The 27,129-nt window shown below is 40.5% G+C and overlaps 1 protein-coding gene across 1 annotated transcript in view; it reads left to right on the plus strand.

Moving 5' to 3' along the window:
* The first annotated feature begins 215 nt into the window (after window positions 1-215).
* LOC117459077 (roundabout homolog 2-like) overlaps window positions 216-27,129 on the plus strand; it is a 110,209-nt gene continuing 83,295 nt past the window's right edge. The window contains exons 1-2 of the mRNA XM_034099920.1: window positions 216-657; window positions 6,815-7,141. Coding sequence (XP_033955811.1) covers window positions 603-657; window positions 6,815-7,141 — 382 coding nt within the window. The 5' untranslated portion in view covers window positions 216-602. The remainder of the gene's footprint in view (window positions 658-6,814; window positions 7,142-27,129) is intronic.

Genomic DNA, 27,129 nt, shown 5'->3' on the forward strand with positions numbered 1-27,129 from the left:
GAAAAAAAGAAAGAAAATAAACACTAATGAGTGCCATTACAAGCAGCATCTAATTGTCCAGAACGCAAAGTGCTGCTGAGTTTTGCATCTATTGTGTATATTATATTCGCCTGTTAGTTTCTCCCAGGGCAGCGGAGTGGGGAGGAGGGGCTGCTGCGCTGTGCTGCACCGAGCAGCTTCTCACCTCTGACTGCATCCCATCTCCACCTTCCCATCTCTCCACTTGTCCCGCGTAAGGATGGATGCGTTTTCCCGCGGTCGGTGTGACCCGGTAAAGTGTGAGAAGAACACGTTCGGTGGTGGAAACCGTCAGTAACTGGAGTGTCTTTGGGCATCGGTGATGTGTTTTCTTTTTTACAATTGTTGACTGCAGACATTTCCGACTCGCCGTTCTCTGGTGCGCTCTTGGAGAGGAAGAATGGGCATGTGAATGATCTCCTTCAGCGGCTCGAATAACCGATTCGGTTCTTCTTAGTTCACTAACTTGAGTAAATTGTCTCAAAGTCACACGAGTGGAGACAGGATTCATTGATTCATTGATTGTTCGTTTTCGCTTGAGGAGGAATTCATGCATCGATAGCCAACGGGGCCAATATGCCAGAATGGGTCCTCTACAGTATTTATTTCTCTGCGGACTTCTGTACACCCAAACCGACGGTAAGTTGACGAATTGACTTACTACTAAATATCACAATGATGTTTCCTCTCATATTTAGCTTTAGCTGCAACCTGAGCGTATTGGACTCACTTGTCAGTACAATGCATGGAGCAGATGCAGAATGTGCTATCCTGAAGTACAGTGCATTTTATTCTCCTCTTAAACTCGTTTTACAAATCTATAAATGCAGCAAGCAAATGCACCATATCTTGTGTGGTTTATTCAGCCTGGGTGTACGATATTGTGCCAGACCGACTGCTAAATGGCTAGACGAAAGTTGCTTATTTATTTATACGGGCTGCTCTAAATGAACACATTTGTTACTGGGGTACGATGTTTGGCAGCGTTTTAATTGTATTTCAGAAAGATTTGTCGTTTGAAGTGTGCAAGCAAACACCAAACCTTTTGTTTTCTAAAAAAAGGCTTTAATTAAGTTAATTGTAATATATTCACCTCCTTAGATCTCATTACCTGGTTGTCTTGTGTTGGTAGAGTAAGGCTGTCCTCGATTTAGGAAATTATTCAGTGATTAACGCTCATGCGATTGTAAAACTGGTTTTCTCCTTAAAGATTGGTGTAAAAGCACCACTTTGTACCTTTTTTGTGTAGATTGCTTCAGAAGTCTATTGAAAACAAGTCATTCTGCAAAAAAAAAAAATCACTAAAAACGAATCCCACCACGACCAATTAATCGACTAGGAGGTGGCAGCCTTTTGCAAAGTCCCTTAAAAAGGTCTTGCAAACCCATCCGTTATCTCACTGTGCTCACCGTTTGCTGTAATGGACCTATCTTGGGTCATATTCTGGGTGGCCTACAGTATAATGTGAAAGGTTGCTCAGGCAGATGATGGAGCTATCCTATAGCTGAAAAGGCTAATGTGCCATAGAGAAGATGCGTACTGATACTGTTTGTCTACCACTGACCTGTAACTGCAGAGATATATCTAAGCTTTTGGACAGGAAGTGTCCTTATCATGGAAGTGGTTTGTGTACCACTTTATCCCTGTAGTAACATTAATCTGTGTCAGTGGAGTAAATGAAGTGCAGGTGTGTATGGGTGGTTCCAGGACAGTGGAGGTGCTGTGTTGTCAGTGTATGCGGTACAGCACATTTGTGAAATCTGAAGCAAAGCAACAGAAATGGCTGAGCAATTAATCCCGGAGTATTTCTGTGAAGCTTATAGCGATCCAATTTTTGTTGACGATGTCAGGAGTGTTGATAGAAGTCTTTCATTATGGAGGCTTGACTTTGTATGGATTCTGAAAGTAGAGCGGCAACGATTAGTTGACTAATTAATCCATTGTTTTAATCACTTTTAATCGCTACAGTAATTCTCAATGTAGAAATTGTAGAAATACTATTTTCAGCCTATATCAAATATAGAGATTTTCTTATTTTCTCTGTTTAAAAATCACATTCAACTGAATGTGTATTGGTTTAGAGTGACAAAGCAGCACATCTTCAAACCTTAGACTTGGTTGCACATTATTATTCACAATTTTTAGATAAAACAATAATGGATCAACGTAGAAAACAATTGGCAGTTTAATGGACAATGTGAGTGTTAGTTGCAGTCCAAGCTGAAAGGTGTTTATAATATTTTGACCACCCTCGTATCACCTAGCAGATATAGCACACATAGAATACATCACAGGGTGTGAACAGCTTGTAATCAATTATGCAGATATGTCTTATACACTGTGTGCATTTCAGCTTCGGGATTTAGTAGCTCCATTTTAAACATTTGTGAGATGGAGAAAACGGTTGGCTTACTTACTGACTATGCCTGTGGTAGTACTGCAGGTACTCCGTGATATTAGGTAGAATAATGCTGAGAGTGTGCGGTCTCTCTGTGCACACAGTGTGCTCATTGTCACTGTTTGTGTCCGTCTCTGTGAGTCTTTTATAGATATAACTCATTTTGAATTTGCAGGGCTCTGACTGACTTTGTGGTTATGACATGTCAAACTTAATTTTAAATGATAAAAAGCCTGAAAGACAGGTTCTCTTTATTTGGCAATCACATGAATCTCTAGGTTATTAAAGGCGAAATTGAGTTCCTCTACTGGTAGACAGCTGTCACCTCAAAGTGACTTTTATTAGAGTGGTCCCTGCTTACAAGCCCTGACATGCTCCTCGTCCTGACCAGCTTCTTCTGCCAGACCTTGAGTTTTAGCTTCAGCACCAAGGACAGATCCCGTAAACAGCCCTACTGGTGGAGAGAGGAAGCCCTGCAGTACAGAGCTTGATGCTTAACAGCTTAAAGCCGCGTTAACATGACCAGCAGTAACGGTACGTCCACACAGCAGCTTTAGACGAATCTTCCACCGCTTCCAACGCTTCTCTGCCCATTGACTTTGAATGGGGGTGACGTTACTTTGCCTCGCTTTTCGCCGAACTGCATTGTAGGGGAGCGAAGCAAAGATTTCCAGGATTTCCAGGATTCAAAAGTTGAGCAATGTTCAACTTTTGAAGCTGAGCTGGAAGCGTCAGCCAATCAAATCACGTTTATGCAAATCTGACAGTAGAAGCCCTAGCCAATCAAACCGCGTGTATGCTGGGAGAACCAGACCGCAGTTCATTTCCTCATATTCCAAACGAGAAATTACGGTAGCAAATCACCCGGTTCTTTACGACCAGAACTATTAACGGGATACAAACCGGAGGAACCAGGCATGGAGGGAGGTGGCAGAGACAGTGGGTGAAACTGGTAGGTTTTCGCCTGTTTGGGGAGTGTATATATATATATATATATATTTTGCTCGCATAAAATCCCCGGGGTTTTTTGCTTTGTATGTCGGGGGCGGGAGATTCATGTGATTGGTTGTTGGTCGCATTGCTCGCAAAAAATCTCCAATCTTTCAAACACGCCCAGCTCCAAGATTTTCAAGATTTTCGAAAAGCTGCTGTGTGGACGTACCGTAAGACGGCTCTGCGCTGACGTTGCTGCTTTCGTCGTCAGGTAGAGAGCGCTGCTGCCCTATAAGGCGGTGTGACATCCTCTGTTGCACTTTTTTACACGCAACCAATCGGATTACGACTTTATAAAGCGGCACAAGCTAACAGGGGAGGTAACAGCTGAAACAAAACTAACTAGCAACGTTTTGAGTCCTACCTGAGCAGAGAGCAAATCACTTATCACGTGAATCCATCGTGAGGCAGTCTTAGGATAAAACTGAGTGTGCACGATGACATCGACACGTCTGTATCGGCAGAACATTTATTCAAATGAAACATCCTCATCGTCCTGTAATTGCATTACATTACACTCTACATTTCTTAGATATCACAGGCCAACATGTTACCATATGTAACGACATTGTATGTTATGTCCGCATCACGATAAAAGTATGCATTATTCCCTCATTAACCTTTGTGTTGTGTTCGAAAGCTGTTACCGTTCATGGTGTTTGCGGGTCAATTTTGACCCATGATTTATCTCAGTCCAAAACACAACAAAATAATGACTATCATCCAATATTGTTTTAACTACATCATAACTAACTTATCATAACCATACAATGCTGTTGTAATTATTTTATGGCCCCAAAACACATTACACCACATAGTGCACACGTGCATGTGTGTGTTCAGGTTCAAGTGTTGGTGTATATATTCTTTGTGAAAGGTGGAGTTCCCGTGGGGGGAGGGGCCAGAGGGAGGGGAGACCAGGTGCATGTTTCAAACTAGTATTGTTACAGTGGATGAAGGGGGAGGGGTGTCTAAAGTCAAAGATGAATCTTGATTGGGCCAAATTTGACCCCGAGTCACCCACAACAATTCTGCTGGGTCTCCCCAGACCCGAACACCGGATTATACACTTTTTTTTTGTTGAGACCTTCAGACTTGGCTAAAATGGTCAAAATCAGTTTTGTAGTGTTTCTAGCTGTTGTGGAGGATATCATGAAGCCTTGTTCCGATACAAAAACTAGAGCGTAGTTATTATATAACTTTAACTTGAAACGGGTCACGGGAGACCCGAACACAACATAAGGGGGAAATGTGCTCGTAAATCCATGTCTGCATCAGCAATGCACCAAATGGACAATATCGTAAACAATCCAATATTCTCAATCCGTACCTAAAAGATAACCCAGATTTTGGCGACTTTACATAATGAAGTTTTTTTTTCAAGACTTTACTACATTCATGTTAAGCAGCTGTCAATGTGAAACTCCTATAAAGCCAACCAAAGGAGCCACATAGAAAAACAAATATCCATATATTCATTTCCAACCCATCCTGGTTCATATTCAGGGTCACGGGGCGCTGGAGAATGCATTGAGCAAACCCCCTGGATGGGTGGCCTGTCCATCACAGGGCAGCCAGACTGACAGGACCTTCTTCCTGTTATCTGACACCAACCACTGAGTTAGAGCCACAACTTATATCACCTCATTCCAATGATGTTGTCAGACAGCACAAGTCTAACTGTACATTAGCCACAGTGGTGACTGCGTAATGGGACAAGCAATTAGGAGAAGCATTTTTCTCGGTCTGGGTTTGTTTGTGGATCCACATAAACGTTACTTACTCAAGAAATAGGTTTTTAAAAGCACGTTAAAAAACATAATGTATCCTTACTGTTTGGTGTGTTGGCGCCAGCTAATGGAATGCTTTCTGTCAACAAACCTCTTAACAATATAGACAGTCACATCCATTTTACTCTCATTTATTGCTTTATTTCTGTTGCTGTGGTAGCAGCCATCCATCACGGTGGCCTCTGCAATGTCTGTGATTTGTCACCATCAAAGGCAAATAGACAATAGACCATGTAACATCATTTTCATTTATTTATTTGCCGTATGACAGACCAAAAGGTCTCTTTAAACGCCTCAACAATACTGCTCTAGGTTTGCTATTGCATGCACATAATGCAAAACAGACAACCTTTCATGTATATTATAATGTGCTCATCAACCATGAAACAGAAGAGAGTTTTGCGACTGTAAAAAAACGCAGTGCCTCTTCTCCAACGCTAACCCTTATCAAAGGTAGAATTAAAAAAAGTGCATCAAAAGTGTTCACACGGCTGAATAAATGAAACATATCATGTTAACCGTGCACATAAATCATGATGTGTATCCCAATCAGGAAAGCCAGAATCATTCTCATGACATTTGCCAAGGATTTACTATCAAACAGCTGGGTTAGAATCTAAATAACACACATGGTAATATCACAGTGTAGCCTTTAAGGAGGAAAAGGAAAAGGGAATTCTATGTAGCAGTTGCTGTTCCACACCCACTGAGACAACATGTTTGATGATGTCAGTGTTTGATGGAACGTGTTAATGAAAAAGCTAATGAGATGTAATGACTCCTCAGCTCCTGTCTGTGGAAGTAAATATGGGCGCCTGAGTGTAGTAACACGGCGCGTGCTGCAGCCAGTAAGAACCCTCCACTAATCAACTTCCCTTCTAACGACCAAAATCAAATTATACTTCATTTTAATCCAGCCAATCACATCGGGCACACTCTCAAAATGTGTGTGCATAATGTTTCCTGTTTAAAAAGCTTTGGAGAACAGTTTGTGAGAGCAAAGAATGATATATAAACGCTTTATTATTAGTTCCTATTACCACATATACAGCTACGGCTGGAACTAGTAATTCAATTCACTTTTGTCAATCAAATGTCAGATATTGTGAACAAATGATCAAGTATCTATTTCAAAATCCAAGGTGATGTCATTATGTTGTCTTATTTGACAGTCCTAAACCACAGGACGTTCAATTGCATGTGATATAAACAGATAAAAGAAAGACAATTGCTACATTTGAGAGGAAAAACAGCATTTTCTGACATATTTGCATGAAAAATTACTTTTACCATGAACACTTTATCATATTCCAGAATATTCTTCTGTTGATCAACTAATGAACGAGTCATCTAATCGTTGCAGCTCTAGATACTGTATGATTAAAAATGTCTGTCTGTTATTTATCCGTTATTGGCCTGGTAATATACAACCCCCTGTTTTTATTTTGGGAATAGGTGCACTCTGTTTGGCCATCCTAAATAAAATAAACCTATCTTTTCCCAAACATACTGCTGTTGAGGCTGAAGCGGAATTAAAATGCATTATTTATGCCTTAGTATTTATTGTGGCAATTGCTTTAATGGAACTTTTTACTCTCCCATTTCTCCTCTCTAGGGTCTCGTCTTCGCCAGGAAGACTTCCCTCCCCGCATTGTGGAGCACCCCTCTGACCTCATTGTGTCCAAAGGGGAACCAGCCACTCTCAACTGTAAGGCCGAGGGCCGCCCGACCCCCACGGTGGAATGGTACAAAGACGGCGAGCGCGTTGAGACTGACCGCGACAACCCCCGCTCCCACCGTATGCTGCTGCCCAGCGGCTCCCTCTTCTTCCTGCGTATCATCCACGGGCGACGGAGCAAGCCCGACGACGGCAGCTACGTGTGCGTGGCCCGAAACTATCTGGGAGAGGCCGTGAGCCGGAACGCATCGCTTGAAGTAGCATGTAAGTTCCTATCAAAACTCTCTGGGCGCACAGGTACTCACCTGGGGAAGGACATCTCCGTGTTGCATGAAATTGTTATGCTGTATGTATTGAGGCTGGTAACCTTTTGGGGGCATATCAAAAGTTAAATTAAGCATAACATTTTGGTGGCTGTTGTGCCGAGAGATCCATACAAGATGTCATCTCCCATAATATCAGCAACGTCACCTTTCCGCCCAGTGTGTGTGCGCTCAGCCGTGTGGATAACTCGTTGCGCATATGTGTGTGAATATGTTTTCTGACTGCTAGTGAGACCCGTTTGGATGACCTGTTTGGGTAATGTATGGGTAAGAGCTGTGAATGGCTCCGGGGGTCGGGAGAGAGAAACGGGGGCAGGATTTTAACCTAGCCGACTCCCGCTCACTGTTTGGGTTTGGAAACATGCAGCCTGCTCCCAGCCAGCTCGCTCCCTGTGTGGGAGAGAAGCGCTCTGGGCTATCCACATTTCCATTATGTGCTAAACTGAGCTGATTTCTTGCCATGAACAACATGCACACACGCTCGGACACACACACACACACATAGACATGCACGCTCGCATAAACACCCACACTGTCTCTCCGTTTCTCACTTGTAGGAAGTAGGGAATTCCAGTGTATTTGCAATTTGTTTATTCCCCCAAAAAATCACCCGCCCTGTTATTTCTTTATACATGCCCATTTTGAATTGTAAAATACGAGGGTTGTTTGACCTAATGGCTCGACTATGATGTTTTTCCTGGAGTGCATCAACCGCTTTCTGTTTGGCTTTATGGGGAAATGGGAAGAAGGGGAACATGGAGATAAGATGGGGACGACGTCGAGGCATTATCTGAGATCTCAGTGTCGTTGTGTGCACCACATGCTCTCTTTGTCTTACTTCCTTCTCCACATTAGACACTTGCATTCCTATTGTCTTGTCTATTGTGCTGTCCTCTCATTCCTCGCAAATCAATAGATCCGTCCTGGAAATACTAATGCTTAAGGAGACGCTTGGAAATAAAAGAAATGTGTGTGTGTAACGATTCAGCATTGGCTTTTACGGATCAAATGGAACACTGTGGTGTTTGATATTCTAGTTGATTACTCTCCAGTCCTAAAGCTTTACTATAACAGTATCCCTGTCTCACTGTATCAGAATTTACACCGCACTATGTCACATTTACATTGCACAGCACAGTCGTATCTTAAGATAGTGACTGACTCCCTCTCTCATAAAGAAACCAGAGACCCAGAACTGTCTTTATGGTGTCAAGAGACACATGTTATAGCCGCGCGGCTGATTCCCTTGACCGAATAGAGGCCGACTTTATGAACACAATGACTGTGTCAGAGTGATTCTCTGGGGGTCTTCTGCTCCTCCTTTAAATACAATAAAGCTCATTTGTATTTCCACGGCTCAGGCGGCCATTCTGAATTCATTTTCCCAGCTAATTGTCGCATTGGTTGTATGTGTAGGAGCTGCACTTATTATTGGGTTTTTCTTGCTATTGTTGGAGGAGAGCTATGCCAGTAACAGCAGCAAACACATGCCATCACACAGAGGCTGAATGTACATTCCAAGAGTATGTTTTTCAGTTTCACTCCACATGAGCTTTCACATAAGTATTGAATGGTGTATTGCAGACATATTGACTTGTTCCTGGAGCCTTCTTTGGATCTGTTTTTGCTGTATTAATTGAAACAGTTCCATGTTGGAGTGTGGGGGCGGTGTGAGGGATTAGTATTTGCACAGTGGAGTGCACGTCATACTTCAATAAGTCTCCTGGCTGCTATATGACCAACCATAGGAACTAAACACACCATTTCCAATATATGTTGAATGTCAAGCAATGCTTTTTTATTCTGTGGGATTTATTCTGTGGGTAATTGCCTGATTGTGAGGTACTCTTTAAAGATAAGACAGCAACAAAATGGCTATAGAATAAAGATAAATAAGGTGGCCTGTAGTATGTAGCATAGGTGCTACTGAATTAGCGAATCCTTGCTCAGAATACCAAAACAATATATATTTCTTATTACAAAATCTACTCGATAAAAATATGATTATTTACATTCAAACGATTCATTTTTCTAGTACAAGTTTTCGAAAATGTTATGCTTAATTATACAAATGAGGAGTTATCTGATGCTTAATTAAGAGCATGTAAGAGAAATCTACAGAAGCAAATACATGTTCTTGTTACATCAACACAAACATTGGTTTTCTTTTCAGTATAGTCCAAAAGAAGACATGCTATGAAAGCAAACTCTTGAGCAGTGCATGAAAAATGTTTTGTTTTCCCTCTTGTGTCTCGCCTTGAATCCCAATGTCTCTATATAAATATATATCTTGACTTTCACTTCCAAGTTTCAGAAGGTATCCGGACGTCTTGCTCACAGCTTCACCCACAAATAAGGTTATTTCAGTCTTGTTCTCCTCTCTAAATAACGGCCACTAACGTATTTTGTCCTAAGCTGTCTCCTTTTGTGCAGACGATGTCAATAGTCTGTTTTTTTCTGGTGTTCTCTTGCATAAAAGAAACAGTATGTCCAAGGCGGCCTCTAGTCTTCTTTGTGTAATTCAGAACAACATGGCTACAGGGATGCATAATCGCATGACTCCTTCAGGGGCTGCAGGATCCTGCCAGTATTGCTGCAGCCAAAGTTGTCATGCGATGCTGCGGGTGCGAGGGGGGGGGTAGATGAAAGTGCTGTTGGGATACTCTGACAGTGAGCCCGGCTCAAAATGCTCCATTTCCCTCAGAGTCCACACACATCCTCAATTCTTTCTAATGGGCTGTAGCATTGTATCTCAACCAGTGGCTTAGAACATGTAGCTAGTTTGAGAAGGGGGGGGGGGGGTTCCCATGGCACGTTTGTGCTGTACAAGCTCAATTGTGGTGGTTCGTCATGCATTTTATTAGCGTCAGTCTGACTGATATTTGAAGGGGACATTATTCATTCCAAGTGAAGCAAAACACATGAGCTATTTAGGATACTTGCAAAGCCGAAAATCTACGCCTGGCAGCCTGGCAAAAACAAATCATATAAATCATGACAGTTGTTTGTCTAAAAATGTAACCAAGCCACTTGAAGCCAGGCTTAACACAACTTAGTTTTTCCATACACATAGTAGTTTTTATGACAAATAATCAATATACTCTATCCTTGCAAAATCATATTAATTGTATTGTGTTGACAGAAGAAAGCATAACATGCCCAATATCTGAGGACATATTTAAAGATGCCCTCACCATTTAGGTTGTTTTACTAATTACCATATTGGTTAGTATTTAAAAGCTTTTCCTCTAGGCTCTTTGTAACAGTTATGCTTGTTCTTTTCTTTGTCTAAGGATTACATTTAGACTAATATACACTGAACAAAAATATAAACGCAACACTTTTGTTTTTGCTCCCATTTTTCATGAAAGGAACTCAAAGATCTAAAACATTTTCTATATACACAAAATAACCATTTCTCTCAAATATTGTTCACAAATCTGAAAAATCTGTGATAATCTGTGATAGTGAGCACTTCTCCTTTGCCGAGATAATCCATCCCACCTCACAGGTGTGGCATATCAAGATGCTGATTAGACAGCATGATTATTGCACAGGTGTGCCTTAGGCTGGCCACAATAAAAGGCCACTCTGAAACGTGCATTTTTGCTTTATTGGGGGGGTCTAGGGGGGTCCGAAAACCAGGCAGTATCTGGTGTGAGGGGTAGGGGTAGGGTTATGGGTAGGATTAGGGTTAGGGTAATGTTGTGAATAGAGTGGCCTGTGTTCGTCGTCCATAACATACGCCTGCCCATACCATAACCCCACCACCACCATGGGCCACTCGATTCACAACATTACCCTAACCCTAACCCTAATCCCAGATACTGCCTGGTTTTCGGACCCCCCCAGACCCCCCCAATAAAGCAAAAATGCACGTTTCAGAGTGGCCTTTTATTGTGGCCAGCCTAAGGCACACCTGTGCAATAATCATGCTGTCTAATCAGCATCTTGATATGCCACACCTGTGAGGTGGGATGGATTATCTCGGCAAAGGAGAAGTGCTCACTATCACACATTTTTTCAGATTTGTGAACAATATTTGAGAGAAATGGTTATTTTGTGTATATAAAAAATGTTTTAGATCTTTGAGTTCATCTCATGAAAAATGGGAACAAAAACAAAAGTGTTGCGTTTATATTTTTGTTCAGTGTATGTATGTTCACATAAAATGAACACTTATTTATTCTATCTGCATTCTTTATACATCTTTGCTAAATATTGTAGCATACTGTACATATTTGACAGAATAGTGGAAAGGGCTTTGTATGAACACATATCTGGCTTTAGTTGAAAATGACTGAACTTTAATAAGAATTCTGAAAACTACTTTTTTATATTGCAATAACATAACCAAAAGATGACCCTGGAGAGTTAACAAAAAAGGATCCGAGGCCAGTTAGGGAACATGGACTGCATAAACTGAAAAGCCAGCACAAATCTGGAGTATTTTTCACCCTTGTTGAAATTCTATTTCCTGTACCGTTGGGTGCATATTTGACACAAATGATAACATCAGCCATTTCATAGAGAAACAAATCTGTGTCTGTTTATTATTAGACGGCCTTGTATGTATTTTTTGCTCGACAAATATTGTGTGTCTGGTACTGTTTCAGCATGTCACTAGCTTTTCACATCTGAGTATATCATTTTAATAATCAACAGTCACCTGCTGTCAATGTGTACAATCACACACGGCCAACCGCAGAGCAGCTTTTCACATCTTCAGCGTGTTTATTCAGACGTTGCAGCTGAGCACTACTTCAGAGCCACGTCAACAATCAACCGTGCGACCTCCAGGCCACCAGCGGACTGGCACTAATCATCAGAGTGAGTGGCTGCTGATGGAATTAGAACAGCTCCCACAAACTATTAGGAAGGGACAGAAAGACGTAATAAACAGTGATGTGTTGAAAGGAGTGTGGGTGGAAGGGTGTTCATTAGTACAGAACTCAAGTGAACTCAAGTGAATTAAAAGTATAGTCACTCAGCCAGACCATCATCAATTAAATCCTCCCGGTGACAGGCAGCCATCAAACTAAGCCTCAGTGCCAGATAAATCTAGCGTCTGCTGCGTGGTGTTTTTTAATGCACTATGGTAATTATTTTGATGAGAGATGAAACATGCGGGACATTTATTTGAAATGTTAAAGAGAAAGTGGATTAATGCTTGAGACTCATTCTTTGTTTGGACTTTGAGTCGAGATCTATAGAAAGAAGATTGACATCTTCAATGTTGTTATGCATTTGGCTGTCAAGCTTCTAGTTCCTTCCTTGCAAAATGGAGGTAATGCAGCTTTTGTATGTATGCATGTAAATGGCCTACAAAAGCTAAAATAGAGAGTTTCTCTCCCCCACACTCCCCCCGCACTGAAACACTTCAAATGGACTAATTTGTTTACCTCCTAACATAGTGACATGACTATGCAACCCTCGTGCTATTGGCTAGCACTCAAACACATTGTACTTGATAGGTAAAGGGGCGGGACATCTCTAGGAGGTTGAACAATCACAACAGAGCCGGATAGCTGACCAATCAGAGCAGACTGGGCTCTGGTTTCAGACAGAGGGTGAAAAGAGGTGCTGCAGCACAGGCAGTATGAGAAAAATGAAGAGCTTTTTGAACATTAAAGCATATAAACATGTGACAATAGAGGCACAAATATGAACCTGGAAATGAGCCACAAAGGGCCCCTTTCATTCTAACATAATTAGCAGTTATGATTGTACCATGTTTCCCATCTTAAAAGTTGAAGCTTAGCATTAAACACAAAGTTCAACTGAGGCCAATGGAAAACTCCTTTGTTTTGTTAGTATAAAGTCAAAAGAAAATTACAATGTTGACCTTATGTTGTCTCTAAATGGATTTATTTTTAATCACATTTAGTGCAAATCTATCCAGTATACTTTGATGTATTTCACAATAAGTGGACACTTTGTACTCCTGTTGGCACTAAAAAGATTGAAGTATCTCCATTGCGTTCCGTACTCTGGGGATCATAAATATCTCTAATGGTAATCAGTATACAAGTTGTTAATATATTCCAACAGACAGACATGACTATATATGTTTTTTTCCGGAGAATGTTCCCTTTACCAGGGTTATAACTACTTACATTGATGCTATCAGCTTGTTTCACGAGAAGCAATGTTTGTTTTCTCTCCATGCAACCAATATTTTGCCAGCCCGAGTTTCATGTTGACCTTTTGTCTAGTAACTAACAAATTGAATGTTATCTACCTACCTCACACATTCTGCCACCAGTCTCACTTTTCAATTCAATTTCCAAAGGTCACTTTCAGCTCAAAATTAAAGCCCGTTTCCTGAAGTAACACACAGAATATCAAAACAAATGAGAGTTAGTCAGGTAACAACATTTTGTTTAGCTGACACTTTTATCCAAAGCGACTGACTTTTATCTCTCTAATTAGATAAGTTAGAAAGACCTCATTTGCAATATTTAAACTCTCACTAACAACATGAGATTGTATCCTCCCTCTCATTTTCACACGTTTCACTAATCAAAACAAACAGCACAATTACGAGTCATGCATGAGAGTCCTGATGCTCTTTCAAATGAAACCGTAATTCGGAAGCTGTGTTTGCAAATCAGCTGTGCTCCCAAAATCCCTTTCGTGAAAGAAGAAGTCCTCGGATCTTTTAGAGGAAAAAAAGAAGGACTTTTAACAATTAAATGACTCTTAATTAAAACAAAAGTATTATCAGCAAAATATACCTAAAATATAATATAATGCATATATATATATATTCAGTATGGATACTTGTACACTGTTAAATCTTATAAAATATTATTATTATATTATATTATTACTAATTTGAACATTCTCATACTGTAATATGTCATGTTGGGCAGATTAGTGGGATACTCAGATGGTGTGTTTTGATGTAAGGTATACTGAATCTGGTAGCTACAAATAGTGCATTCAAAGTAGAAAATAAGAGTAGAAATGCTAGAAAGTATAGCAGAAATCTAAAATACTCAAGTGAAGTAATTGTATGTTAACCAACTCTTAAAACAGACTGAGGAACAGCTGAGTAATCCCAAATGCAAGTGATGTGTGAATATCAGCATCTAACGCAGCGTCCACACGGCAGCGTGCGTTGAAGCTTGCCGGCCGGCGTGTGTCTGAAGCTCGACCAACAACCAATCACCTGAATCTCCCGCCCCGGACACACAAGCAGCGGTTTGATTGGCTAGAGCTTGTACTGGCATATGATTTTATTGGCTGACACTTCCTCCGAAGCTTCAAAAGTAGAACATTGCTCTACTTTTGCAGTGAGCACCGCGAGAAAAGCTACGCTTTGCTCCCACAATGCAGTTTGGCGAAGCGTGACATCACCCCATTCAAAGTGAATGGGCAGAAGCGTTGAAGCGTCACGCCGCCGTGTGGACGGGCCGTAAGGGTCAACAATTCTCGTCTCTTGAAATGATCAACTCTTGGGCAAAAGTTGTAGTCCTCAAGAGTACTGCTGTCAAAAATGGTCAACACAAGTGTTGACCATATGCAAAATGACCATGATGAAAGGAGCGAAATGTGAATATACAGTGTTATTATTAATATATACAACTTAGGCCATAAAGGTTATTTAAATGTGACCTTATCTTATGCAGTGTCTCAACCGTGTTTAGAAATCATCCGCGCCCTCATTCCCTGACTCCTTGTCACTATTTTCTCTTCAGTGATGGGTATTCCTTTGAGCCATTCAGCGCTGTCGACTACGCAGTAAACAACATTAGCCTAATTGGCATAATTTGAGAGTCAAAGCAATGCTTTCTCCAGGCATGAAATAGTGTTCTCTCCCAAAGTGCATCACATGGAAGGAATTATTTATCTCCATCTCCATATTTGTGCTTTAATATGGCGTGCAGCCTGTCCATAGTGGATCAGGAAGTATTTGGTCAGGCATTGGGTTTTGGTTGGCAGTCCGGTTGTGGTCATCCATTAACATATTAAGCACCTAGTTAGCGCTAGCGCTGGGATTAAAAAAATGTAGCACACAAGTAAGGTTCAGTGGGGTTTTCATTGGGAGGCACTCTCTGGTGTTTTGGAAAGAGGCAAGTTGCCATCAATCATGCATTTCACTCTTACCCATTGACAACATCCAAAGTTAGTGCATGCCAGCCCTGTGTGTTCCCAGGCAGATTGTCAATGTTTTTTCTCTGAGTAGATAGGTTGGCCACATTGCACCATCTGTTGCCGGTCCAACAGCCCTCCTGTGTACTTATCCCCTGTTTGCCTTTCTCTGCTTTGCAAAACCAGCTTAACGAGAGCAGTTTTTCTTTTTTTTAAACCAGGCAGACTGAGAACGTATCTTTCCCAGCTGTTGAGGTGTTGAGGGTGTATGAGTATTCTTGCTCCCTTAACCACTATAAGACACCTTGATGATATGATATTCTGCAAGAAATACATTGGTTGACTTAAAATAATTATTAGTAGGAATGTAATTAAAAAGGTTTTTTTTCCGAATAAAGAAACATAAAGCAGCAATCTCCAAGACTAAAAAGTGAAGCCAATGCGAAAGAGCCTTTAACTTGCATTTTTTCTAAAGGCCGGCAATGGAGAATCCGCTGGTTGCAAAAATAAGTCATATTATATAGAAGTCTAGGAGGAAATTACCCTGAATAACATGTTTCCTAACAAGTTCATAATAAACAATGCTAGTTTTAATGCTTCTGCAATACAGCTTAATGTTCATTTTGTTAATAACCCTCCCCTTTTTGAGTTACATAATCAAGCACGCTATTTGTTTGGACACTTAAGATCTGTAAACTGTCTTTAGTTGCAGCTGATTCAGAACGCCGCTGCTCGAGTCCTCACTAACACTAAGAAAGTGGATCACGTCACTCCTGTTCTGAAGTCTTTACACTGGCTTCCTGTGTGTCAAAGAATAGATTTCAAAATACTGCTGCTGGTTTATAAAGCACTGAATGGTTTAGGCCCAAAATACATTTCTGACCTCCTGCTAAATGATGAACCATCCAGATCTCTCAGGTCTTCAGGGACTGGTCAGCTTTCTGTCCCCAGAGTCAGAACTAAACATGGAGAAGCAGCGTTCAGTTATTATGCTCCAAACATCTGGAACAAACTCCCAGAAACCTGCAGGTCCGCTGTAACTCTGACTACTTTTAAATCCAGGCTGAAGACTTTTCTTTTTGCCGCTGCTTTTAAATGAGTGTTTCTAAATATCATTTTATAATATGTTTCTTAATGCTCTTAATGTCTTTCATTTTTTTGTAAAGCACTTTGAATTGCCTTGTGTTGAAAGGTGCAATAAATAAACTTGCCTTGCCTTGCCTTTATACCTAAATTCTTAGCCTTAGGTGGTAGTTGCACTGGAAAGAAAATCATATTCCACCTTACATATCCGCTATCATTGCCTTGTGTGCCAGCGAGCTTTAGATAACTATTTACATTTGAAATGTTAAGGCAATGGGAAACACAAATCTACAAAAGTTACCCGAAGGTTTAAGTGCCCAGCTAATGTTCCCTTTAGCTTGATGTGTGTTGTTAATGTCACAGCAAGTTGTGTCCGTTTAATCAGATTCCGTAGCTCCGGGTGGTCAGTAATAAGCACTACTAGCCTTTTTCTCCATTTCTGTTTTCGACAGAGCAGTAGAGGAGGACTCCCCCTGAGCTCTTGCGATTAGGCGGCAGAAAAAAAGCTGCAGAGCTTTTATCTGTGCAGAGTTGAACTTTTTCCAACTCTGGGCACCAGGACACACGGAAAGCTTAAAAGCCTTTGCAATTAATCAGAATAATGGCAGCCAGTGCTAAAAACATTTAGGCTGATTTAACAAAGAAACTACATTTGCCTTGTTTTTGTCAGTGTGTTGTTTTCACGATATCTTGTATCCTGATGTAATACAGCCTAGTTCACTGGGATGAATACAAACATGACGTATGCCAATTTTGCTTCCCGATTGCTGACTTCCTCTTGAGTGTTTTGCAGCTATGTCTGTGAGAATGAGGAAAACTATAGGAAGGTTTGAGTTGAACGGTCCTAGAACACTAGGCTGCTTACAATGAGGTCACACAGGAAGACAAATGAATGTATTATGATAATGTACGGTTGATTACCATCTGTGTTCTCAATCAGGTAATACAGTAAACCCATCTAGTAATGGACTTCTTGTATTTTTGCTGCAGTTGCTGTCCAGTGCAGTGGTTGATTATAATTGCATATTTACCTCTGATATGCCGATTAAAAGACCAAACAACCATTTTAGCTCAACATTTGTTATTTTCTCTTACTGTAAGACACTTATTAGACCATTAAAGTGCAAGGAGACGTATTTTCCTCCATTTAAGGTGGTATGCGACAATGCAAATTTAGAGGTGGCCAGAGCAGGAAACCGGAACTAATGAATGCATTTTTTTTTGGCTGAAGACGACGAAACAAGGGGCTAGCATCTGGTGCTAACTGGACCATGCTCACTCCTTGGAGGTCTGTGCATTACGAGGTTCGGTAAGTTAGCTAAGGGCTAGCATCTGGTGTTAATTGGACCATGCAAACACCTTTAAGAGCTCTGGTGCACTTTCTTACAGTTGGTTGGAAGAAACATATGCCTAGTGTGAAGAAGCATGCTAACTGGATTTAATGTGTTAAAGCTTGATGTCGTTTTTTTATTTTCTCAATGAAACTTTCAGATTGATGTCTTATTTTAAGACACATTGTTATATGTTAGGGTCAATTAGGGTAGTTTGATGCCTATATTGTTCTATTTGTGTTGACAAGTGTACATTCTGTTTAAGTTTTTTGGCAATGAGTTCAACACCACCTTTAAATATGACCTCAATGATACACACATACTTTAAAATACTCATTTTGCGACAACGTAGGCATAAAATGTAACCATATGTGCTTTGTAAAGACTTATTGAAGGGCTATTGTATTGTATTAAATTAGATTGACAGGGAGACCTAATAAGATGGCCTCACTATTATATCCAGGTAAATGGTTTTAGGTGGAAATCCAATCTTTTGTAATCCTTTGGCAATGGGCATCTTGACTTTAATTAAAATTGAATCAAAATTGTCTCCATTTGCTTCTCATATGTCTCGCTAATAATTCCGCTTAATCAGCATCTCTGCTTCAAGTAATATGCATATTGAATTTTTTATTTTACTATCAATAATATACCGATTCACCATTACATCTCTTCCACCATCAGATAATTTTTTTAAAGGAAGTTATAACAAAGGTAATTTGTTAATCAGCATTTTTCCTTGACAAAACCCCAGAGTGCTGACTCAATAAAATCTACTGAAGCAAAATGTATAATTCAATTAAATCATCTGGCTCATCATCCATTTGATTTTTTTTTTATTTGCCCTCATATAAATTATTCAACCCTCCTGGATACCCTATTTTATTAAATGCATCATCAAGTTTATTGCTACATGTATTGTTAAAATTACTTCAAAAGACATAGGGACGGGGCCTGTTGAAAGGTTATTAAATCAAAGATGTGTAGCTATGACTTGGCTGTATTCACTGTAAGTCCCTCTGCTGAGGGTCAGATTGGGTCAAGCTGCTGCTCTGCACCTGTCATAACCTGTGACTGAGGATTCTTGTTATGAATAAACTAGATATCCCTGTTTGCCTGAGGTGTCCACATTGAAAGTCGTCTAGCAGTGTGCAAAGGTTCAGCTGCCAATTTGTCAGAAAGATAGTAAGAACAAATGTTTTTACTGTGAACGTAGCCTTGAGTTTAAATGCTGAAGTTGCTAAGTTGTTTTCGAAAAACTCTGGTAAAAACATATTTTTGATTAAGAAACTGAACACAACTTTAGCTTACAGTAGGCTATAACTTATGTATCTCACCAACAGCATTACAATGGAAGTAATAACATCATTGTTCTTTATTATTATGTTATTCTTCTACATTGATAACATATTTAATATAATATGAAGATATAGTTGTCTTATTCTTTCTGCGATTTAATTAAACCCGAGCCTGTTTTTCAGATCTTAGGCTCGAAAATGACATTCCCAGAACAAATGACCATATCTTCCCTTCTAAAAGGGTTAACTTAATAATATTTTTTCTCAAAGCAAGGTTACCCCTGTGAGTTGGATGTAGAAGTGTCAGAATCAATATAGATGTTTTTATTTTAAAGTAAATTCAGATTGAACACAGTAAAACAAATTAAATGATTGTGTCCGTCCAAAAGAAAAAAAATACTTATAGTGAAAACCACCCTTGAATGATGGGATGGTAGACTAAAAGCTTTAGGAAACCAAACTACAACATATAATACGTATCCTGTATCAAGATTGATGCAAAACAAGTGATTAGAGAGATTTAGCACAACAAAAACCCACTTCTGGGGTCATTTGGTGGGTTTTACATATCTCTGGCCCCCCTTGCTCGATTTTGCTGATTGACATCTCTTTCTAACCGTCAGAGCCAATGGAATCGAGGGGAACTCCCACATACTCCTTATTTGGTAATGTGTGTGTGTGAGACTGACGCATAGCCAACACCGGAAGCTGCGATAACTCTGGTGGCTACCATTAGCAGCTATCTTTTACTCTCCGATTTTTACATAAAAATGGAATTATGGATTATAAATGAAAAACAATTATTACACAGAAACATTATCAATCTATGGATTAACCGATTCAGCCGCGTTTTCTCGTTTTAATGCCATTGAAAACGTCTTTTGATCAGATTGACAGCTACGGTGAGAGGATCTCCCGTAAAAGCTACGTAAAGGTACGTGTTGTGATATCTGTGTTTGCTTACCCTGTCGCGAGTTCGGATCACTCAGTGATGATACTATACCTAAATAATCTGTGGAACCTCAGCTTTAATCGGATATATTGTATGTGCAGCTACAATAAGTGATAAGGGTATATTTTATCTTGTGTTCTGTGCCAAAGTGCGTTAGCATTTTCGCTCAGGGGTCATTTAGATGCTTCTCATGAGACTTGTGTTTTGTTTTGGTAAAAATGGTTTGTATCGTCAGTTAGCTGAGATTAATCCCGTTAATCTGGTATCACACATTAATAGGTTCTTAAATATTAAGATGCCCTGAGACACAGTGTCGTAAAAAAAAAAAAGAAGCCCCCGCCGAGGGGGGCTTTGGAGCTTAACAGGTTAATAAAATACAATTCAAAGTGTATACTGTCTTTAACTTAAATGGCCCATGACATGGCCATTTCTACTGATCATAATTCCATTGTTGAGGTCTACTAGAATATATTTACATTGTGCAATTTTCCAAACTCACATTGGTTTCTCATACAGTATCTCTGTATAGTATGTGTATTCACTCTCTGTCCTACACGCCTTGTTTGAGCTCCTGCCCCCCCCCTCCCTGTGAGCCCAGTGTGCTCTGATGTGTGTTTATGTGTTACAATGGCGTTTGTTAGCAACCAGAAAATGACACCAGTAATGACAAACAGATGAGAATGCTGCGTGGGGTCTGGGTACTGTGTTGGCGGGATGTTGCGAGGCTCGCTGCTGCGAGGAGCGGACAGTGTGAGCTGGCTTACTGGTGTGGTTTCCTGGTCGGCGAGACAGCGAGACACAGTGAAACCCAGCCTGAAACCAGCCCGAGCACACACACACACACACATACACACACACCACACACACACACACACACACACACACACACACACACACACCACACACACACACACACACCCGCAGCCTGGCTGTGAGTCTGTGTGTGTGCTCACACACAGACTCACAGCCTCGCCGCGTCCCGCCGTCGCAGGCTGAGAAATCCGCGGAGCTGCGGCTGAGAAAAGATGATGCGTGTGTGTGTGAGGAAGTCCGGGATTGGTCCATTTGGACCAATCCGCGGACTTAACGTAACGGCTACGTGGATTGGTCCATTTGGGTATGGTTACGTCACCATACCCAGGAAGAAAAAAATGGAAAAGAAAAATCTCCAACGAGGCGTTCTGGGGCAGCATAGACAGGTATTTTCTGTGTTAGAGTTTTACTCGCTACAGGGTGTACTTTGAGGGTTTGTGACTCTGCAGACCATTTACAGGAAAACCGGGAACTGGAAAATGTCATGGGACCTTTAAGAAACAAAAAAGTCATACATTTGTTTTAATTAGCAACTTCTATTGATGACCTGATTGCGATTGCGAACGCTGTTTTGAAAGTAGGGTAAAAAACGTCTGGTTCCTGTGTAAAATACAGCCCATAAAATAAAATGTATCTTACTCTTTCTGTTAGAAGCATACCTGATATATGTACATTACCCATGCTATACATACAAAAACCTGTGATCATTTTATTTTGAGTGTACATGTTTCAGCTAGCACTTGGCAAACACACCCAATCCATTTTCAATATGACGGATCACAAAATGATTCATTACACTCCGCTGTCTACCTTTCAAGGTAATACATTGTTATGCCATACACAGCACATCATTGGGTATAATTTACTGCAGTCGTGTTTAGAACATTTACATTTGAAATATGGCTTTACATCTCCTTTTAGATGAGTTGGCGCTGGCTTCTCCATTAGTCGACCTTGAAAGAGGCATTCACACCATTACAGATACTGCTGTAATACTGCCACTGTCATTTGTTGAAGCTGGCAGTATCCTTCTGTTGTCTGAAAGCTACATTCAGCCATGATTTTCTAACCATTACATAAAGTCAGGTTTCAATAATAAGACGTTTTAAAACTGTACAGCTCTTTCACACTTAATCCTGAAAAAAATGTTCTCACATTATTTTGTCATATATCAGATTCAGAAATCCCTTTTTTAACCTTTTTTGAGCATTACAATCATAAGCAAACATATGGAGGTGTTGAAATATCATACAGTATAACCATTAGTACATTCTAAAGAAAAAATGTATACAGTAATGGTTGTATTGCAAATAACATTGTAATTGCACAACAATGTTGTTAAAATTTGAACTAAAGTAGCTGGTATTACAGACAGTAAAATGCAAAATAGTACATATTGCATATAGCTGGGTTATTGTACAATATTTTTCTAGTATTGTTTTATACTTAAGATATTTTATTTGTTGTATGTTTTTTCTTTAATTTATAATATACATTTAACAATAGCTCTTATGTTTGTATATATCCTCATATTTGACATGTTCCTTTCTCTTCCAGTGTCAATATGCACCATCATACACCAAAGGAAAATGCTTGTATGTGAAAACCCATCTGACAACAAAGCACATTCTTATCGGAAAATCACATTAGTACTATTCAAACTGAACCCCTAGCATTCCATACTACATATATGTGTGTGTCATCCTTTTACTCACAGTTGTGTGTGCATCCGAGTGTGACAAAGCTAAGTCATGTGTCTCTCAGGAAAATGGTAATGGTTCATAATTGTTGCTGTGCAGTGATTGATGTGCAATCCCTGCATAAAGACTTGTCTTGGTACGTGGGTAAGAGGGCATCTTCAGGCTAATTTGTTATAAATAGAGAAAAAAAAACCTCTAGGGACATTCGCACAAGCAGCAGTATTATTATGATGTAGTATGCCCATACTTTTCTGGTATATTAAGCAGCACTGGAAGCTAGTCATTGTGTTGAAATATCTTGTCTTTTCATGCTGTAAATGCCACTAAGCTTATCCACTCCCTTCAGTGGTCTCAAGTCTGGCAGCGGTGATGAGAGAGAAGAACATCATCAGTCGGCAAAAAGAGGACTCTGTAGTTGGTTTATTATTCATGTGGCCAACCCAACATTCCACCAATCTAGGCCAAAGCGCTGTTATCTGCTAAGTGTCACTGACCAGACTTCTGTTTGCCCATTCATTCACCTCCATCACATCAATTCACCGGGAAATAGCCATCAGAAACTTCCATCGTTTCCTCTGATTCACAAGAAGTTGAGTGCCGGGCCGGGGCAGCACAAACAAATAGATCTTCCCCCAGCATGCAGCCCAGTGAATGAAACACAAAGGGAATACCGGAAGCTTGATTAATTCATGAAATCCACCGAACGTAGTGTCTTTCTTTTATTCAAGCCAGTACACTCAGCGTGTGCTTCTGTTTGCTTTTAACCTGGGTCAGGTTATTTCATAAATAAATGCTCCATACAAGACAGAGTACCCGCTCTGTGGCTCGTCACTCTGCCTTTTCATACGGAGTGCTTCTCCCTAATGTGTGTCAATTCATTTTCCGCTGCACAGGATGTAAGTGCAACAAGGCAGAAAATAAGATTCCATCTTCACCTGTTTGTGTTAAGCAAATGCAATATTACTATTGTTAGACCGGCATATTCAGAGCCAGTGTACCTTGGGTCTAAGTGCTGAGCTTCTAACCACCATGAACACATACCTTTACTTCCTTTCCTTTTAGCAAATTGTGTTTTCACAAGCAAACATTTAGACTGTGTTTGTTTGGGTTGATGTGATCGCAGTGGTGTTCTTCATCTATATCTGAATGCCTTTAATGTTTTCTGTAAAGCCCTTTGAATAGCCTTGGGTTAAGAAATGATATATTAATAAACTTGCCTTGCCTTCTGTGATCGCCTTCACGGCGTGGACTTGGATATTTTTCAAGCAAACCATTGTGCGGTTCCAAACCAACTGCAGGAAGTTAGCCGAATTGCAGGGGGCTATCGGCTACCTGTTTGGACAGTTGTTAAGATGGACACAGGTTAACAATAGGTTAACAATTGTGGGAGAAGACTAAGTTTGGTAGGATACCAAAGCAGCATTTCAGCCAGTATCACTATACATATATTTAGCGCATTCCGCTCCATGTTGCTAGGCAATGTGTTCCGCGCTTGTTGGTTTGCACGTTTACATTTTCTATTGCCAAATTACTGACCAATTAGGAATTATTCTGCGAGTAAATCCTTTTTAGCACCATTTTCCCTGCTGCCTTGCTCTCCTCTCTAGACTACAGCCTTCAAAACACACCATTTGGTGTCCTTCATCTCCTCAACCCATAAGAACCCATGGTGATCATGTGACCCTCATAGTTATTGTACGTACACAGAATTTGAGCAAATTACAAACCCAATTAGTTTCTAGGTTTCTAGGTTGTCTAGGTTTGCCTTTCACCTCATGGATTTTCTTTGAGCTGTACTCTGCTCTATTCACTGTGAGCACTTTTAAGTCCTTGGCTGTAGCTGTAGAAATCCCTTATCTGAATTAAAAGTGATGGAAAGCACATGCCGTGAGCTACAAGGTCTATACTGGCTTACCTTAATACTTAGAGACACTTAACACTAGTTCAAAATGTAGGATGGCATACCGTGTAATTGCTTTTGTTGGGAAAGTTACACTTTTTTTTTTAGGCTCTTTCATTCGCAACCATGTGGGAATTTATTGAGTCTGTTCCAAGAGATTGGCTGCTATACAGCATATGGCAGGAAAAGGCTTATTGCAGGCTAAATGTGAAACAAATACTACAAATAAATGTGTCACAACAGCAGCATATGGTACTTGTTAGGAGCTGCAAAAGTTCCTTTTTTTTTTTTTTTTTTTCAAGTTTATTTATATAGCACTTTTCAACGCAAGGCAATTCAAAGTGCTTTACAAAAAAATGAAAGACATTAAGCATTAAAAAAGAAAAGCTAATAAAATAAACATTAAAAGGAAAAATACATGGATAAAAGTTACAGTGCAGTCTAAAATATGAATAGTTCAATTAAACATTAAAAGAAAAAGTACATGGATAAAAGTTACAGTGCAGTTTAAAATATGAATAGTTCAATTAAACATTAAAAGAAAAAGTACATGGATAAAAGTTACAGTGCAGTTTAAGATATGAATAGTTCAATTAAAAGCAGCGATATTCCATTAATACTAGGGACATATTTTAACACCAGCCCAAAATAATATAGCAGCAAGATCCAATCACTGCACTGGCTATGGTAAAGGACACTATTGAGAAAGTCAAACAAGTCATTTAAGTTCAAAGAACACAGGTAACATCCATTTAATTGTACAAGGTGGAAAGCAGTTTAATAAAGCCCTTGTGCTCCTGTGTAAAGGATGACGCTCTCACGGTTACTGGGTTAGCCTGGTCTCATGCTCCAGTGGTTAATGTGCACTAGTCCATCGCTGCAGATGTTGTCCGCATGGGGACTGTGGAGTGACCAACAGCATGGAGAGGGGTGGACAGTGTGTTCCGGAACAGATGTTTGCAGCCTTTGTGCGTTCGTCATTTGGGTTTTAATCTGGTCAGTGAAGGGCATTAGAGAATACAGAAAGCAGAGAGGGGAGGGATGGTGATGCATGGGGACCCCAGCTGTCTGAAGACACCCACCTCAAATCCACACTCAAGCTCCTCCCAGACCAATCCACACACATGCAAAGCTACCAAATGGCACACACTGTAATTGGCTCAGAATTAGGGCACATGGTGTATTGTTGAACCTGTGGATTATGCATTATGCTTGAATCTGCTGAGATTATACAGTGCTGGGATATTATGCCTCCATTTCCTCTGATTGCCTCTGTATTATTTCCCTCTGCTCAAGCGAATATCGCACTTATTTCATCCTTTTCTCCTTACTAATATTTAAACTAATTTTCTCTTCCCTCTCAATTCCCCCTCTGTTGTTCCGCACCCTCTACTCCTCAACTTTCACTCTCCACTCTTCACCCCCATCACCCTCCCCTCCCTTCCCCTTCCTCCTCCTTAGGGCCTCTGGCTGTCTCCCCACAAGTGATGTTCTCCTGGCCAGATGATGCATGCATATCTCTTGTGTCTTCTTGATGCTAACTCACGTCGACATTTGCATGGCATTGTGGGATTATGCTCTCGGTCATATTTCATGTAATGATGAAAATGATGATGGTGATGAGGATTCGGGGGGGGGGGGGGGAGGTGGCGCTGCTATTTTCTGCCCTTGTCTTTTCTTCAATATCAATCAGCGCAGGGAGATAAGATGGAAGATAATGGGTGTTCACGGAAAAGTGGAAAAGGAATAACAAGTTTTGGTTTCAGTTTGGATGGGCTCGTTGTCGCTTTCCGAATCGCTTGAGCAACACCCAGTGTGCTACTTAAAGAACACATTACCATTAGTCGTGGTGTTGTGCATCCGTTTTGAATTCTAAACCGCAGCACTTTCACAGCTGCTAATCCCTTGGTCTTCCTATTGCATATAGGATAGCTTTTGTTGTTGTTTACCTCCTGGGCAACATGAACAAAATGTTCCAATCAACAGACAGGAAGTGAGAATCATCAGTAATAGAATAGCGTTTCCTTTGAAAGTGTGCTAACAAGGGGGAGTGCATTCTAAGCAAAAACCAGCATTTGGTGAAAACAGGGCGGATAAACACATCCAGGGAAAGTAGAAGGGTATAATTATTGGACTAACCCTGGAGATAGGGAGGATGAGTGGAAGACTTTCTGCCCTCCAACAGTGTTTCCTGTATACGTTTGTTGCTGTGAGAGAGCTAGAGGGAGATGCGGGGAGTAGTGTGCATGTTCCAGGGACTTGCCAGTATGCAAAGCTGTGTCAGTGGATATAGCATCTATGGAAGAGAGATTTCTTCACAGTCTTTGCTGCACCCTAATTAATCTGCTTAAACCTGCTATGCCTGTCTCCAGCACTCTTACACAACCAGAAAAGCCAGGCAGCTCTGAATCCAACCAGGATTTTCTCCATGGATGCCAGTGGAAAATCACTCCAGCCCCACAGCTGACAGCTTTCTGTCAAGAGGTTGCAGAAATGCATATAAAGTAGAGACAAACATACACCTCATCATTTCCGATGATGGATGTTTTGTAGGGAAGCAGTTGTCACAAGGGGTCGTGAAGCCCCTGAAACATTGGGTTGTTGGTTTTTTATTGCCTGCCCACTTCCTCTCTGCCTGTTAGGGTGCAGACACTTCCGGAACCAACAGATGAAGCGATTTATGGAGAGTGATGTTCTTTTAGCCTTGCCATAGGCTATAGTTTTGATCACAATCTTACATAAATAGCAATGACAA

Source organism: Pseudochaenichthys georgianus, chromosome 14, assembly GCF_902827115.2.
Source record: "Pseudochaenichthys georgianus chromosome 14, fPseGeo1.2, whole genome shotgun sequence".
Lineage (NCBI taxonomy): Eukaryota > Metazoa > Chordata > Actinopteri > Perciformes > Channichthyidae > Pseudochaenichthys > Pseudochaenichthys georgianus.